This window comes from Manis javanica, chromosome 3 (genome assembly GCF_040802235.1).
Source record: "Manis javanica isolate MJ-LG chromosome 3, MJ_LKY, whole genome shotgun sequence".
NCBI classification, from domain to species: Eukaryota; Metazoa; Chordata; class Mammalia; order Pholidota; family Manidae; genus Manis; species Manis javanica.
Window position 1 is genome coordinate 154192212 of NC_133158.1, and position 18622 is coordinate 154210833.

Consider the following 18622-nt stretch of genomic DNA (forward strand, 5'->3'; position numbering starts at 1 on the left):
TTCATCTTAGGAATTTGATTAATTTGCTAGAGCGGCTCACAGAACTCAGGAAAACACTTACTTATCCCAGTTTAATAAAGGATACAAGTTAACAAGCCACATGAAGAAATACATAGGGCAAGGTCTCAAATAAAGGCACTTCTATCCTCGAGGAGCTCGGGGCTGGCTCTGAGGCACATGGGAGCATTCTGGTCCCTGAGCGTGGAAGCTCTGTCCCACAGTAAGGTAGGATCCAAGAGAGCAGTAAGTCCTTCCTAGCGGTTTTTGTGAGGGCTTACTGCATGGTCATGGTTGACTAAATTATTGGGCATTGACTGATTCAACCTCTAGTCCCTGACCTAGGGTGGGGTCCAAAATACATGACAAAACACGTATTTCACCTTTAAGATGCTAGTGTTTTCAGGAATTGTGGAGAAGACCAAATATACCTGGGAAATATGTATTTGGTCATCTGAATGACCAACTATGTATTTCTTATGACTCATTATAATGGAAAGTATTTTTTGTGAATGTGTACATATTTTATTTTTAGGTGGATTTTGTTATCTAACTAAAAATGAGAAAATGCCAGTCCCCACAGCCTCTTCCCCACAGATACTACTGCTTTCCAAGGGCAGTAAAAAAATTTAAGAAGGGTATTATAGTTTCCAAACCTTATTTCTTATTTATCACTTCTATATTGATTTATTATTTATCCATTATGTTACCACAGCACTACAGACTTCATTTATCTTTTATTTAAACAAAAGTATACTTGGTTGGGGTTGTTTATTACTTAACCTGATGCTTTAATGGCTATTTCAAGTATTCCCCAAAAGCTAACCAAGTGACTGAGGAGAAATGTTATTTTTACACATTATATATTCAAAAAACAACTTCCCAGAGATACAACTTAATAAACAAAAGTTTTATATCAAAAGTTGTTCTGTTAATATAAAACAAGTTTTACATTTCTATTTAAAGCCATCTAATACATACAGTCCTTGAAATTACATGATTTAACTTGTTCCCTTGCAAAATATTTGTGGGCAAAGACACGTTAGGACACAGAGAAAGGTGGTCTCAGGAATCATGATAAAGAATAAAAATTATAGCTTAATTCAGTATTTGTTGAGTTTCAAACAAGGAAGGTACTATTTGTCTGGCACAATGCAGAACTCAAACGTGACTCAGAAACAATCATTATCCTCAAGGACATCTCAATACTCATATATACCCAAACAGGTCAGGTGCTTTCTTGACTCTATTTGCTCATGTCACCATCTCTACTTGAAACAGGGCTTTGTATTCTGAATGCCTATCAGGCCTTCAAATTCCATTACCTCCATGAAGCCTGCTTTGTTCTATGCCCTGTTCCACATGTTGTCCCCAAGCACTCACATAAATGCTCCCTGCTTAGAGTATGTATATCAGTTTGTTCACATTTTTCTTAAAGATCTTAGATGGTGTCTTATATAACACTTATGTATCTGTGTCCTATCCCACAGAATTCAAAAGCAAGCCTACATGGGGTCCTTAAATCTCCTGCAAGTTGTCTGTGTATGAATTTTTCTGGTATGAGGAGAAAAAGTAATTATCAGTTTTACAAAAGGCTTTCTGACCTCCAAATTGTTAAAAACTACTAATATAGATTAATTACAATAATCTGCTGTGTGTGTAACTACATTTAGATATTAGATTCTTAAAACTGTACCAAGCTACTGAAAACATTTCTCTCACACATACAAAATGTAATTGTTTCTATAAATACAACTATAGCAATATCAAAAGCTGTTCTCTGTCAACAAAATACAATTTCTAAAATAGGAAACTTAGAAAATCACTCAATAGGGAGGAATTCTGTAGGCACAAGTGTGAATTCCAAAACATTTTCAAAAATTTAGCAAGCAAGAAGTCTTCCCCAAGGTTTTTGTTGTTGTTGTTTATTTCTAAAAGTAGTGAAATTGTATCAAGAAACACATTAGCATAAGGACCAACAGGCTTATGAATACAAACAAGTAAAATATATCCATCTTTGTATATAAACTATAAAACTCATGTGTCAGTCAAATTAAATTACAATTTTACAGAAGCAGCAGCTGGTATTTTTAAGAACACATAAGGCAGAAATAAAACCTAAATCATTTAGTGAGTATGTGTAAGGTTTCATGTTCATAAAATGCAACCTCAAACACATGGTGTCAAATGGAGGCAAAGAACTCAAAGATTCATGAATAAAAAGCATGTATAGGAAACAGGCCTAAATTCCAAGGAGCCATCAAAACTGAAAATTGCATGAATAAGCCTCTGAATTGTATTGCCAATCTGCCTGTTTAAGGAGACAGATCAGAGATATTAGCTCAAATTGTGGTAAATGCACTAAATATTTAATATCTAATCAACAAATTAGCTGCAACTAAATTATATAGACCAGGTGGCACCTAAGGAAGAGTTTGAAAGAAACAAGGACTGCTGGCTTGTTATTATAAATAGCCACTATGTCAGAAGGTAACAGACTGCTAATGGAAGAGCCTTCAGTAAGACAGGTTCTAAAAGGAACCCTGTTAATGACATAATAGTTCATACTATCTTTAGAATGGACAAACTGATATACTGACACTAATAAAACAGGCATTGTAAGAAGAAAGATCTGATTGCACTGTCCAAGTGATCATGAGTAGCAATCTTTTAGAGACATGAGGAGCTGGTGGGATCTATTGATGGAATATATATAATAAGGCTCCAGACCAAAGACTATATGAATAAAGGAAGCCTCTATGTGGTGGTGCTTTATATAAATTATCTCTAATACCCAACACAATTCTACAATGTAGTTCTTTCCTGTATTTTATAAATGAGAAAAGGTGGGTAAATGAAACTGCCCTAAAGTCACACTAAAGCAGAGCTGAGATTTGAATACAACTTTATCTGATTAGACAGAGAGGCATGGGGTTTACCAATGAATAAGGATGAGAACCAGAATTATTAACCTTATTTATTTATTATCCTATTTATTATCTAATCTTATTTAACATGTTACAAACATCTGGGAAGAGGAACTGAACTGAGAAAGCATCAAAACTCAGACAACATTAATCTTAAAATCTTTTGGACAAAGTAAAACTTATATACAAAACAGAATATAAACCAAGAAGAAGAGTGCTAAAATATTATGGCAGAGTTTATAGAAACTTAGGAGGTAGGGAAGCTGTGGGCTGAAATACCTATGGCAGATTTTATGGGACCTGAATTATACTTTAACAGGTGATTTGGATTAACAGTGAAGAAGAGTTGAGGGAAGTTTCTCCTGTAAGAGAAAGAGAAAACAAAACAGAAGGTAGGACCTAGCAAAGCATATCAGAAACAAAACAAAAAACACAAAGAATGGGCCTACTAAATAGTTTTACTGAAAGGAAGAATGACCAGAGAGTTAAAGTATAGACTCTTAGAACAAGATTACCTGCATTCAAATTCTGACTGTCATATAGAAGCTGTATAAACTTGAGCAAGTAACTTCACTTCTATAAAATGAGCAGGATGCTATACCCAATTTAAAGAGTTATTCTGAGAATTAAATGACTTAATGTATGTAAAGCCCCTAATACAGTGCTTAGACAATGCCTGGCACATATTAAATAAGTGCTAGCTATGATTACTGTCATTGTAACTGAGTTTTATTGTCATTGTAACTGAGTTTTATTGTTGCTGTTGCAGGGTCAGAAGTGAAGACAGGTTAAAAAAAAGGGGAGGGGGCACACTGTGCAGTGCTTGAAGGCCATTCAGAAAGGTAAACATGGGTTCTCCTCTGTCAAGGGTTCACAATAGGCAACTGAATAAAGGGTTGACATAGCCAACACAATGTCTTAGAACAATCTGATATTGCTAGATTGATATGGAGAAGAGAGATTGAGATTTGGAAGCTGTTATGACAAGGCAGGATGATTGCAATGATGCCAAAGAACACTATCTTTTATGTTCCTTCATAACTAATTTTTGAACCTAGGAAACTTGGGGAATATACTTAACCAAAAATGGACAAGCTGAGAAACAGAGCTTGTTTTCATAAGGAGGAAGAAGGGAATGACTTTCAGCACATTAAATTTGAGACACAGCAAGGTTTGCATACATAGATTTCCCAGGTAGGTAGAATACAACAGATCAAGACTTGGGATAAAAATTCAGAGATTTTCAGCAAGTTAATTTATTTACTTATCCAACAAATACTTAGAATAATCTAGCCAACTGATTGTTAAAAATAAACAAATTTCTAATAAAACAATCAATTTGCATTTTTACATTTCCTACAGCTCTTCTACACCCCTTTACTATCTACACATGAAGTAAGTTTAGTATTTTGTTTTTCCCCTGGGAGGAGACACTACAAACGAGCAGACCTGTGTATACTTCTAGGCTATGCACCTGCAAGAATGGTAAAAATGCAAGAGAAGTGACTTTCTTTGATAGAAAAGAACCTTGAAAAGAACCCAATTATTATATCAGACAGTAGTTTGGATGCTCATGTAAAATGAGAGACACTTGGAGCAAGAACTTTTTTTATTTGAAATGCATTCCAAGTTCTAAAGGCTTTATCTGAAGTATAGTGTTGTTTCTCCCTTGCATGAAGAATAATTTGTGATCTTTGAACAACAGGGAAGTTAAACTCAGAACCAGGATTACTTCAGACAGACAGACAGATAAGCGACAGTCCATGAACACTATACATCCAGCTCTTACAGATGCCCTGTGTTTCTGAGAATATCTGTCTTCAGGTGATGGGCAAAAGATGTCTGATTTAGAACAGGACCCATTTTAAATATATTCTCTTCTAATTTTAAAGATGATACAAACTTAAGTTTAGTTCATTATTTCAACATTTTCATTACAAGTGTAAAAAGGTCATTTATTTTAATTGGGAAACTGAAAGAGAGTAGGCTGACGTATGTTAGATTGTGACTGATTCTTACAAGGTAAAAACATGCAATTTAAAGGACAGTATCAGTGACAAGTTATTTTATTTCTTAAAACAAGTAATAAGAAATAGAGAAAGAAGTAATAAATATTTGAGAAATTCAACAATCCTGGCTTAGTATAATAAAAATATACATCTATATTGAGATATACTTTCAGTACCTAACCATTACGAAGAGTATTTTCTTGAACTCCCATTTAATGATGATACCTCAGTGACTTTAAAGCATCTTTACCTTCTTTTTGCTGTCAATATGCTTTCCCAACCAAGAATGAACTTCACATTTTAAGTAGGTATTTTTTAAACTTCCTATTAATAATATAAAAACACAATTAATATTATATTTTCTGGTAAAACAACGAATGCTTTTTCCTGAATAACAGGAAAAAGATAAAGATACTCATTCTTACCACTTTTATTCAGATTTATATTGAAGGTCTTAGCCAATGAAATAAGGCAAAAGCAAGAAATTATGGCAGGGAGAGAGGAGAAAAAAAGAAAGAGAGGAGGGGAAAAAGAGAAAGAAAAAATGGATATAAAATAAAAGGGAGAAGATGCTCTTAATTTGCAAGTTTACATAATCATCTACCTAGATGGATCTATAAAAGGCTAAAACAAGAAACAGCTGAGTTTAGAATTCTATTTGCACCTAACTCTTCTCCAAAAAAATGAAGGTGAAATGAAGATATCCCCAGATAAATAAAAACTAAGAGAATCTGTCAGTAGCCCTATAAGAAATATTAAAAGGAGTTCTTCAAGCTGAAATGAATGCACAGACAACAACTTGAATATACACAAAATAAATAGCATCTGTAAATATAATTACATAGGTATTCTAAAACAGTATAAATATATTTTAATTCTCAACTCTTCTATTTGTTTTAAAAGACAACTACAGAAAAAGCTGTGTTGATAGGCTTATAAAATATAAAGCTGCAGTTTGTATGATAATAATACTACAATAATATAACAGAGAAGGTAGAGAATGAAGCTGTACCGGAACAAAGTTTTTATATCCTTTTTAAACTGAGTTAGTATTAATCTCAATTACATTGTTTTAAGTTAAGATGTTAATTGTAATATCCAGGGTAACTGCTTTTTAATAACTAAAAAATATACAGAAGCAAGGAATTAAAAAAGGTATGTTAGAAAATACCTATTTAATATACACACACAAAAAGGCAGGAATTGAGGACAAGAAGAATAAAAAAGACATTTAAAAAAATCACAGAGAGAGGTGGAGTCAAGATGGCAGCGTGAGTAGAGCAGCAGAAATCTCCTCCCAAAACCACATATATCTATGAAAATATAACAAAAACAACTCTTCCTAAAATAGAGACCAGAGGACACAGGACAACATCCAGACCACATCTACACCTGCAAGAACCCAGCACCTTGCGAAGGGGGTAAGATAGAAGCCCCAGTCCAGCGGTCCCGAGCGCCCCTCCCCCCGGCTCCCGGTGGGAGGAGAGGAGTCAGCAGGGAGGGAGGAGCCCAGGACTGCTGAACACAAAGCCCAAGCCATCCGCACCAGAGTGCACACACAGTGCATGCATGGGGTCCTGGATAATAGGGAAACAGGGTGGCAGGACCAGTGAGTGGGTGCCTGAGGACGATGCTGAACAACAAAGAAATGGGAGCGGCCATTTTTTTTTCTTCCTTTTTCTTTTGGCGACAGCCTTTTGGAAGTCTTAAAGGGACGGGGACAACAATACTAGGGAATAAGGGCAGCAAGACCGGTGAGCGGGTGCCGGAGGCGGGCACCTGAGGACAAAGAAAATCGTGCTATTTTTTTTCATTTTTAATTATTTATTTAATCTTTGTGTTTGTTTTTGTTTTTTTGTTTTGTTGTTGTTGTTTTGGTTTGGCAAGTGCTTTTTGGAAGTCTTAAAGGGGCAGGGCGAGACACTTAGTCCAGAGGCAGGGAATCCGGGGATCCCTGGGCACTCTAACCCCCTGGGCAGCAGGGAGCACGGAGGCCCCTTATGGAGATAAATAGCCTCCTGGCCACTCCCCCTCCAATGGGGCTCCACCATTTTGGAGCAGCAGCCCAAGCCAGGCCACACCCACAGCAACAGGGGAGATAAACTCCATAGCAGCTGGGCAGGAAGCAGAAGCCCTGTCTGTGCGCCCCTGTCTGCATGCAGCTGCCCAGCAAAAGCCACTAGAAGTCACTGTTCTCCCAGGAGAGGAAAGCCACAAACCAATATGAAGGAAAGCTCTTCCAGCCGTCACTCGTACTAGCTCTGCAAACTATCTCTATCACCATGAAAAGGCAAAACTACAGGCAGACAAAGATCACAGACTCAACACCTGAGAAGGAGACAGACCTAACCAGTCCTCCTGAAAAAGAATTCAAAATAAAAATCATGAACATGCTGACAGAGATGCAGAGAAAAATGCAACAGTAATGGGATGAAGTCCGGAGGGAGAACACAGATGCTAGGAAGGAGATCACAGAAGTGAAACAAACCCTGGAAGGATTTATAAGCACAATGGATAAGATGCAAAAGGCCATTGAAGGAATAGAAACCAGAGAACAGGAACGTATAGAAGCTGACATAGAGAGAGATAAAAGGATCTCCAGGTACGAAACAATACTAAGAGAACTGTCTGACCAATCCAAAAGGAACAATATCTGTATTATACGGGTACCAGAAGAAGAAGAGAGAGAGAAAGGGATAGAAAGTGTCTTTGAAGAAATAATTGCTGAAAACTTCCCCAAACTGGAGGAGGAAATAATCGAACAGACCACGGAAAAACACAGAAACCCAACAGAAAAGATCCAAGGAGGACAACACCAAGACACATAATAATAAAATGGCAAGGATCAAGGACAAGAAAGAGTTTTAAAGGCAGCTAGAGAGAAAAAGGTCACCTATAAAGGAAAACCCATCAGGCTATCATCAGACTTCTCGACAGAAACCCTACAGGCCAGAAGAGAATGGCATGATATATTTAATACAATGAAAGAGAAGGGCCTTGAACCAAGGATACTGTATCCAGCATGACTATCATTTAAATATGATGGCGGAATTAAACGATTCCCGGACAAGCAAAAGCTGAGGGAATTTGATTCCGAGAAACCACCTCTACAGGGCATCTTACAGGGACTGCTCTAGATGGGAGCACTCCTAAAAAGAGCACAGAACAAAACACCCAACATATGAAGAAAGGAGGAGGAGGAATAAGAAGGGAAAGAAGAAAAGAATCTCCAGACAGTGTATATAACAGCTCAATAAGTGAGTTAACATAGGCAGTAAGATACTAAAGAGGCTAACCTTGAACCTTTGGTAAACACGAATTTAAAGCCTGTAATGGCAATAAGTACATATCTCTCAATAGTCACCCTAAATGTAAATGGACTGAATGCACCAATCAAAAGACAAAGAGTAATAGAATGGATAAAAAAGCAAGACCCATCTATATGCTACTTACAAGACTCACCTCAAACCCAAAGACATGCACAAACTAAAAGTCAAGGGATGGAAAAACATATTTCAGGCAAACATCAGTGAGAAGAAAGCAGGGGTTGTAGTACTAATATCAGACAAAATAGACTTCAAAACAAAGAAAGTAACAAGAGATAAAGAAGGACACTACATAACGATAAAGGGCTCAGTCCAACAAGAGGATATAACCATTCTAAATATATATGCACCCAACACAGGAGCACCAGCATATGTGAAACAAATACTAACAGAACTAAAGGGGGGAATAGACTGCAATGCATTCATTTTAGGAGACTTCAATACACCACTCACTCCAAAGGACAGACCCACCAGGCAGAAAATAAGTAAGGACACAGAGGCACTGAACAACACACTGGAACAGATGGACCTAATAGACATCTATAGAACTCTACATCCAAAAGCAACAGGATATACATTCTTCTCAAGTGCACATGAAACATTCTCCAGAATAGGCCACATACTAGCTCACAAAAAGAGCCTCAGTAAATTCCAAAATATTGAAATTCTACCAACCAATTTTTCAGACCACAAAGGTATAAAAGTAGAAATGGATTCTACAAAGAAAACAAAAAGGCTCACAAACACATGGAGGCTTAACAACATGCCACTAAATAATCAATGGATCAATCAACAAATCAAAATAGAGATCAAGCAATATATGGAAACAAATGACAACAACAACACAAAGCCCCAACTTCTGTGGTACGCAGCAAAAGCAGTCTTAAGAGGAAAGTATATAGTGATCCAGGCACACGTGAAGAAGGAACAACAATCCCAAATGAATAGTCTAACATCACTATTATTGAAACTGGAAAAAGAAGAACAAATGAGGCCTAAAGTCAGCAGAAGGAGGGACATAATAAAGATCAGAGAAGAAGTAAACAAAATTGAGAAGAACAAAACAATAGCAAAAATCAATGAAACCAAGAGCTGGTTCTTCGAGAAAATAAACAAAATAGATAAGCCTCTAGCCAAACTTATTAAGAGAAAAAGAGAATCAACACAAATCAACAGAATCAGAAATGAGAATGGAAAATTCACGACAGACTCCACAGAAATACAAAGAATTATTAAAGACTACTATGAAAACCTATATGCCAAAAAGCTGGAAAACCTAGAAGAAATGGACAACTTCCTCGAAAAATACAACCTTCCAAGACTGACCAAGGAAGAAACACAAAAGTTAAACAAACCAATTACGAGCAAAGTAATTGAAATGGTAATCAAAAAACTACCCAAGAACAAAACCCCGGGGCCGGACGGATTTACCTCGGAATTTTATCAGACACACAGAGAAGACATAATACCCGTTCTCCTTAAAGTGTTCCAAAAAATAGAAGAAGAGGGAATACTCCCAAACTCATTCTATGAAGCCAACATCACCCTAATACCAAAACCAGGCAAAGACTCCACCAAAAAAGAAAATTACAGACCAATATCCCTGATGAATGTAGATGCAAAAATACTCAATAAAATATTAGCAAACAGAATCCAACAGTATATCAAAAGGATCATACACCATGACCAAGTGGGATTCATCCCAGGGATGTAAGGATGGTACAACATTCGAAAATCCATCAACATCATCCACCACATCAACAAAAAGAAAGACAAAAACCACATGATCATCTCCATAGATGCTGAAAAAGCATTTGACAAAATTCAACATCCATTCATGATAAAAACTCTCAGCAAAATGGGAATAGAGGGCAAGTACCTCAACATAATAAAGGCCATATATGATAAACCCACAGCCAGCATTATACTGAACAGCGAGAAGCTGAAAGCATTTCCTCTGAGATCGGGAACCAGACAGGGATGCCCACTCTCCCCACTGTTATTTAACAAAGTACTGGAGGTCCTAGCCACGGAAATCAGACAAAACAAAGAAATACAAGGAATCCAGATTGGTAAAGAAGAAGTTAAACTGTCACTATTAGCAGATGATATGATATTGTACATAAAAAACCCTAAAGACTCCACTCCAAAACTACTAGAACTGATATCGGAATACAGCAAAGTTGCAGGATACAAAATTAACACACAGAAATCTGTGGCTTTCCTATACACTAACAATGAACCAATAGAAAGAGAAATCAGAAAACCAATTCTATTCACAATTGCATCAAAAAGAATAAAATACCTAGGAATAAACCTAAACAAAGAAGTGAAAGACCTATACCCTGAAAACTATAAGACAGTCTTAAGAGAAATTAAAGGGGACACTAACAAATGGGAACTCATCCCATGCTCATGGCTAGGAAGAATTAATATCGTCAAAATGGCCATCCTGCCCAAAGCAATATACAGATTTGATGCAATCCCTATCAAATTATCAGCAACATTCTTCAATGAACTGGAACAAATAGTTCAAAAATTCATATGGAAACACCAAAGACCCCGAATAGCCAAAGCTATCTGAGAAAGACGAATAAAGTAGCGGGGATCTCACTCCCCAACTTCAAGTTCTACTACAAAGCCATAGCAATCAAGACAGTTTGGTACTGGCACAAGAACAGAGCCACAGACCAGTGGAACAGACTAGAGACTCCAGACATTAACCCAAACATATATGGTCAATTAATATTTGATAAAGGAGCCATGGACATACAATGGTGAAATGACAGTCTCTTCAACAGATGGTGCTGGCAAAACTGGACAGCTACATTTAGGAGAATGAAACTGGACCATTGTCTAACCCCATACACAAAAGTAAATTCAAAATGGATCAAAGACCTGAATATAAGTCATGAAACCATAAAACTCTTAGAAAAAAACATAGGCAAAAACCTCTTAGACATAAACATGAGTGACCTCTTCTTGAACATATCTCCCGGGCAAGGAAAACAACAGCAAAAATGAGCAAGTGGGACTACATTAAGCTGAAAAGCTTCTGTACAGTGAAAGACACTATCAATAGAACAAAAAGGAACCCTACAGTATGGGAGCATATATTTGAAAATGACAGATCCGATAAAGGCTTGACGTCCAGAATATATAAAGAGCTCACACACCTCAACAAACAAAAAACAAATAACCCAATTAAAAAATGGGCAGAGGAACTGAACAGACAGTTCTCCAAAAAAGAAATACAGATGGCCAACAGACACATGAGAAGATGCTCCATATCGCTAATTGTCAGAGAAATGCAAATTAAAACTACAATGAGGTATCACCTCACACCAGTAAGGATGGCTGCCATCCAAAAGACAAACAACAGCTAATGTTGCCGAGGCTGTGGAGAAAGGGGAACCCTCCTACACTGCTGGTGGGAATGTAAATTAGTTCAACCATTGTGGAAAACAGTATGGAGGTTCATCAAAATGCTCAAAACAGACTTACCATTTGACCCAGGAATTCCACTCCTAGGAATTTACCCTAAGAATGCAGCAATCAAGTGTGAGAAAGACAGATGCACCCCCATGTTTATCACAGCACTATTTACAATAGCCAAGAATTGGAAGCAACCTAAATGGCCATCGGTAGATGAAAGGATAAAGAAGATGTGGTACATATACACAATGGAATACTACTCAGCCATAAGAAGAGGGCAAATCCTACCATTTGCAGCAACATGGATGGACCTGGAGGGTATTATGCTCAGTGAAATAAGCCAAGCGGAGAACGAAAAATACCAAATGATTTCACTCATCTGTGGAGTATACGAACAAAGGAAAAACTGAAGAAACAAAATAGCAGCGGAATCACAGAACCCAAGAATGAACTAACAGGTACCAAAGGGAAAGGGACTGGGGAGGATGGGTGGGTAGGGAGGGATAAGTGGGGGGGAAGAAGAAGGGGAGTATTAAGATTAGCGTGCATTGGGGGGAGGGAGAAAGGGGAGGGCTGTACAACACAGAGAAGACAAGTAGTGATTCTACAACATTTTGCTATGCTGATGGACAGTGACTGTAAAGTGGTTTATAGGGTGGACCTGGTATAGGGGAGAGCCTAGTACACATAATATTCTTCATGTAAGTGTAGATTAAATATAACAACAACAATAAAAAGAATGAAAGAGAAGTGGGATCACTCCCTGATAGGATAAAACTAACTGGAAATCAACGATTAATGCATGCTTTAAATATCCTTAATTTTGATCACTTAAAGGGTGTCAGATGATTGGCTATGGAGGTACATTTTTCTGATAATATTACTTTCTCTTAAAAAAAAAAAAAAGCAGTTCCTGTGTGGTTACCTCCAATGAGTTCTACACAGTGGTATAAAGGGCATATCAAAGTGTGGGCAAAGGGTCTGTTAGTGTTTATACAGAGGATCAAAGCCTAATTTGGCTACCCAGAAAATGAACTAAGATACTATATGAAGAAGAACTTCCAACATCAGCACTCTCTGGAAGAGTCATACCAGAAGATGATCATCAAAAATCCTCAACAAAGATCCAGGCGATGCTGCAGTTGTAGCTGCATTCATCCCACCGGTTCCTGGACTTGCCATTGGAATGAAGAAGGAGATATCTAAGCTGGCCTGTGCATACAGTAAAACAACAAATTTGACTGGATCTATACTGTTGGAACTCAACCAAGAATTAGGAGAAGTGCAAGTTGTAGCACTCCAAAATCTTACAACTACAGATTATCTACTTTTAAAAGAACATATGGGATGTGAACAGTTCCCAGGAATGGGTTGCTTTAATTTGATTTCTCTCAGACTGTTCAAGTTCAGTTGGACAATATCTACCATATCATAGATAAGTTTTCACAAATGCCTACGGTGCCTAACTGGTTTTCTTGGTTTCACTGGAGATGGCTGGTAATTACAGGTCTGCTTTGGTCATGTACCTGTATTCCTATTATGTTAATGTGTGTACGCAATTTAACTAGTAGTTTAAAACCTATACATGCTGAAGTTACCCTACAAGAAGATATGTCAAAGAAATAATCAATCTTCCCATGTTATCTTCCGTCTGCTAGTTCCATAGCTTTTCTTCTTCCTTCTTAATTACAACCCTTAAATAGAATTCGTGCCTCATATCGAATTTACCGAGTATCATAATTCTTCCAAGTGGTAAAGATACCTCAAGACAAATACTGGGCATGAAAGCCACAGGGCATAAATCTGCAAAGAAGGAAAAAGCTAACCTTTTCAAACAATATTGCTTTTCTCTCACTTGCCAACTTTACATTTCTCTGTATGGCCCCAGATGATGACTGGTTAGCCAGAGACGGGTAAGATTCCTCAAGGGAGGAAAAACCTAAGACAGGCACAGTCGCAAGGGGGCCATCAGGTGAGAAATTGGGGATCAACAGAGGTGAGGCTAAGAACCTCATCCCCCCTGTTTTGAGAGATATCTTCTGCATCCGTGGATGTTTTGTTGCCCTTGTCTAGCTTGGATTAACACAGTCTATAGGCACACACCTGATCATCTAAATTTGCTCTCTTACAGCACTAAGCTATGTTTTCTACCTTTATCTTACATCTACCTACCACTTCAGCATTTTATTAAAAATAATAATAATAATAATAATAAGGGAGAAATGTGGGATTCACATATAAATAAAGTATAAAAATCAAATGAATATTCATATTTGACCTGATTGTTTATAGTTCATAATGTGTGATCAAAACTGAAAGTTTCTGTGATGACTGCCCTTGTACTGTTCACCATGTAAGAACTTATTCACTATGTAAGAACTTGTTCACCATGTAAGAACTTGTTCGTTATGCTTCAGAAGATTGGAGACTGACGAGAATTACGCTTGGGGTAGATTAATGATTGTACATTGAGCACTGAGTTTCCTATACAGAATTTTATTGTTGTTAACAACCATTTGTTCAATAAATATGAGAGATGCCCTCTCAAAAAAATAAAAAATTCCTTTGACAGAGTCTCTGGAAAAGAAAAAAAAAAAAACAATCACAGAGTGGCAGATGTAAATCCTACTTTAAGTAATTACATTAAATGCAAACAGACTGAACATACTAATCAAAAATCAGAGATTGGCAGAATGGATTGAAAATTATGACTCCTCTATGTTCCATCTGTAACAGGCCCACTTTACACAATTCAAAGACACAGCCTGAAAATAAAAGGAAAAGAAAAAGAATGTAAACTAGACTAGCTAGACTTTAAGATTAAAACTGTTACTAAGACCAAGAAAAGACATTATTATAATGTTTTCCAACAGGAAGATATAGGTACTATAAGCATACATGTACCTGACTAAAGAGTCCCATAATATATGAAGCAAAACTCAAGAGAACTGAAGGGAAAAATACACAATTCAACAGTAATAGTTGGAGACTTCAATGCCCTACCCTCTATAATGGATAGAACTGGTCATATTATCAACAAGGAAATAGAAGACTCAAACAACATCATAAACAACCAGAACTAACAGACATCTACAGAACATTCCACTCAACAATAAACATTCTTCTCAAGTGCATATTCTCCAGTACAGACTACATGTTAGGCCATAGAACAATCCTCAATAACCTTAAAAGTACTGAAATCATACAGAATATGTTCTCCAAACACAACAGAATGGAATGAAACCAGAAATGCACATTAAAAGGAAATCTAGAAAACTCACAATTACATCAATTAAAAAACAAATACAATGAAATCACAAGAAAAATTATAAAATACCTTGAGATGAACAAAAATGAAACTATCAAAACCTATGGTATGCAGCTAACACTGCATTTGACAAAATAATCTTTCGTGATAAAAATATTCAATAAATTAGGAATAGAGGGAACTTCCTCATCCTGATAAGGAGTATCTACAAAAAACTCACAGCTATCATCATACTTAAGGCTGAAAAACTGAATGTTTTTCCTATAAGTTCAGAAATAAGGATTCCATTCTTGGAATCTCTGTTCAATTTTATACAGGAGGTTCAGGCAAGGGAACTTAGACAAGAAAATGAAATAAAAGGCATTCAGATTTATAAAGGAAGAGGCAAAACTATTTTCTTGTGCAAATAACATGGTCTTATATAAGGAATATCTGCTATTTTATATGTGGAAAATATTCTAAAGAATCCACAAGTAAACTATGAGAACTAATATGCAAGTTCAGCAATATAGCAGGACTGTGTAAGATCAATATATAAAATTCAATTGAGTTTCTATATAGCAGCAATAAACAATCCAAAATAAAATTAGGGGGAAAATCCCAAATATATTAGAAGCAAAAAGAATAAAATACCTAGGAATAAATTTAACAAAATTAAGTGCCAGACTTGTACACTGAAAATTATAAAAACACTGAAAGAAATTAAAGGAGATCTAAATAAGTGGAAAGACATTTCATGTTCATGGGTCAAAACACAATATTATTAAAATAGCAATACTCTTAAATTAACCTACAATTTGAACTTAATCCCAATAGTGTTTTTTGTTTGCTTGCTTGTTTGGTTTTTTATCTTTTTTCTTTTTTCCAGGGGAGAACGCAAATGCAGTCCCCCACTACAACAAATCGAGTTCAAGGAAGCTGAAGTGCCCCCAAAAATAATTTCCAGGTTAGAGATCCACTGAGAGGGGGAAGTACTTCAGAAAACTGCATGGGGTTCCCATGGATTATTGGATGAATATAAAGATATGTATGCATACAGTGAGACTCTATGAGGCTTGGAAAGAACCCCACTGGGGAAAAAACAACTACTGGGAAACTTAAGATGAATAATTCCCAAGCTCAAACAAGGTCAGGAGAATTTCAAGCTCTGACTGGGCAGAGAGGGGAGACTACCTTTAACACCCAAGGCATTCACAGGATACCCTAGAAGGATCACAATTTAGCAGCAGAGTTACAAGTAAGTAGTCCTAGAATAAAGGCTACTCTTAAGCAACTTAAAAATTTAAAAACAAGCTTCAAAAGGCCCCATGTTCATTTGCAAGTAACGTAAAGGCCAGCCAAAACACAAATACTCTTTAAAGGAAGACAACAAAACCCAGACAATTCAACAACCACACATTATCTGATAAAAAAAAAATTACTAGCCATGCAAAGAAGCAAGAAACAGTACTCATAACCAGGAGAAAAATCAGTCAACAGAAAGAGACCCAGAAATGACAAGGATATGGAATTATCATATAAGAACTTTAAACAGCTACTACAGATAATAGCTTATTTTAATTATATTTACTTATATAAATTATATAAAATATAAATTATGTTCAAGGATTTGAAAAATATGAATGTAATACAGAATGAAATGGAAAATACACACATATACATGCACAAACATGTATTTTAAAAGATAAAAATGAAATTCTTAAAGATATATACTGTATCTGAAATAAAAAGTTCACTAGATGGTCTTAACAGAAGATTAAACTACTGTAGAAGAAAAGATCAGTGAATCTGGAGACAAAGCAATAATAATTCTCTAAACTGAAACACAGCAGTAGAAAGGTAGGAAAAATAGGGATCAAGAACTACTGTAGAGACATGACAATTAATTAAATGTGTGATCCATAATTGGATCCTAAAATGGCTGAAAATAGAATAGTTACAAAGGATATTTTGGATATTAGGAAATTTAAGCATGACTCTGTATTAGTAGAATATACTACCTAATATGTGTGTGTGTGTTTGTGTAAACATATACATACACTAATACTCTGTATTATTAGATAGAGTGTATGTCAGTATTAAATTTCCTAAATGTGATAACGCTACTTTGTGGACTTGTAGGAGAATGCTGCTGTGAAAAAGAGTAAAAAAATAACACATAAAAGATGGGGCTATTTTAAAATAGTTTATGACAAAACACTTGGAAATTACTAACAATGGTAATATCAGCAGGATATGAACGTTTTCACCTTTGTTATTATATACACCAGAAGCTTTTGTCTTAATGGCATTACCTTTTTAGTACCCATCTGGGTACTTTTTTAAATAGAATGATTTTCAACAGCCATGGTTCATTAATAAGATGACACAAAGTTGGACTAATTTCAGCATATTCTCCAAAAGATAGTAACAAAATTGTGCTGCACTAAAATAGAAATCACAATACTAGAAAACTAAATTTGTCATCATTTATATTTTAAAGCATCACCTTAAAAATTGACAAAAGATAGTCTTTTCAGGCTTCTTGGTGAAAACATTATCAGAAAACTAAGCCTGTTTCCACCTTGAAAAGCAGAGATCTGATGAAATAACATTTAGAGCATTTTGAATGCCAGATGTTATATTCCTGAAGGAAAGGAATTATCTTATTTGGGTGTATCTCAAGCCTAGTAAATCTCTCTCCAATAAATACTTCTTTAATCAACCTAAATCACACATAAGATAACTGTCTATCAAGCCCTACCTAGCAAGATATAAAGAAATTTCATTTTTGTGGTACATATCTACTGCTTAGTTCCCCCTCAAATTAAAAAAAAACAAAAATTTTTACTTCAGTCATTGTGGATAAAAATTTTGCTACATTTTGTATCTTCCCAGCTTTCTCCATAAACAGCACCAAATGTGATTTGACCTTTTCCAGTGACTTGGGGATCATCATGAACATATTTACCAGACCCTAGCTGGTTTTTCTTCTTAATGCTAAATGCCAAATGTCACTTCCTCTCTCTGTTTTCTACTCATTCCAGCCTCGCTCCACCATTATATTCTTTTCTGTAGTAGAGAAACAAAAAAGTAAACTTGTTAAGAATTCTATTCTTTAAAAAAATTAAGCACATAAAAGTTCCAAGAAAAACTGTTAGAAAAAGTATATGGTTTTAATCTGAAGCTCTGTGACATTTATGATGGTGGTACAAAGGCATGTTTCCTTCTCTTACTTAAGGTTATGTTCTCGGAGTACCAACCTTTTGACAAACAGCATATTACAACTGTACGTGTTTACTTAGGCTTCACAATACATTGAATTTATTTGTTTCATTAGAAAATATTTTTGGCTCCTCTCTCTGAGGTCGCCCGCACTTGCTAAGTGCGTAACCTTTTAATCTTAAGCTTTCTCTCTCCAAACCCTTCGGGGCGCCTCTCCTTGCTGAGGTTGCCTGCTGCACTTCTCTCTTTAACTTACTTTAAATAAAACTTTTACTCTGCTTCAAAAAAAAAGAAAAAGAAAAAAAAAATATTTTTGACAGGGCCAGTAAAATTGATGTTTGTATGTAGAGCCATACTTGTTTCAAGTATAGCAGAAAATAGAAGCCAGGAAGATCCCTGGAACTTTAAAAATTAAAGAGTTTACATTATGTTCCAGTGGCAACATTTTAGAGTCTA

The 18622-nt window shown here is 36.1% G+C and overlaps 1 protein-coding gene across 7 annotated transcripts in view; it reads right to left on the minus strand.

Annotated features, from left to right (window-relative positions):
- RNF13 (ring finger protein 13) overlaps window positions 1-18622 on the minus strand; it is a 203028-nt gene that overhangs the window by 68458 nt on the left and 115948 nt on the right. For 2 of the 7 annotated variants that reach the window (XM_073232224.1, XM_073232222.1), the window contains exon 1: window positions 17913-18013. The exons of 3 other annotated variants lie outside the window; for them this stretch is intronic. Coding sequence is in view for 1 of the 4 variants with exons in the window: in XM_073232220.1 (XP_073088321.1) it covers window positions 17793-17801 (9 nt within the window). In the remaining 3 variants the exon portion in view is untranslated. Of the gene's footprint in view, window positions 1-17792; window positions 18014-18622 lie in introns of those variants that run through there. 2 more of the 7 variants (XM_073232223.1, XM_073232220.1) reach the window with 2 other exon arrangements.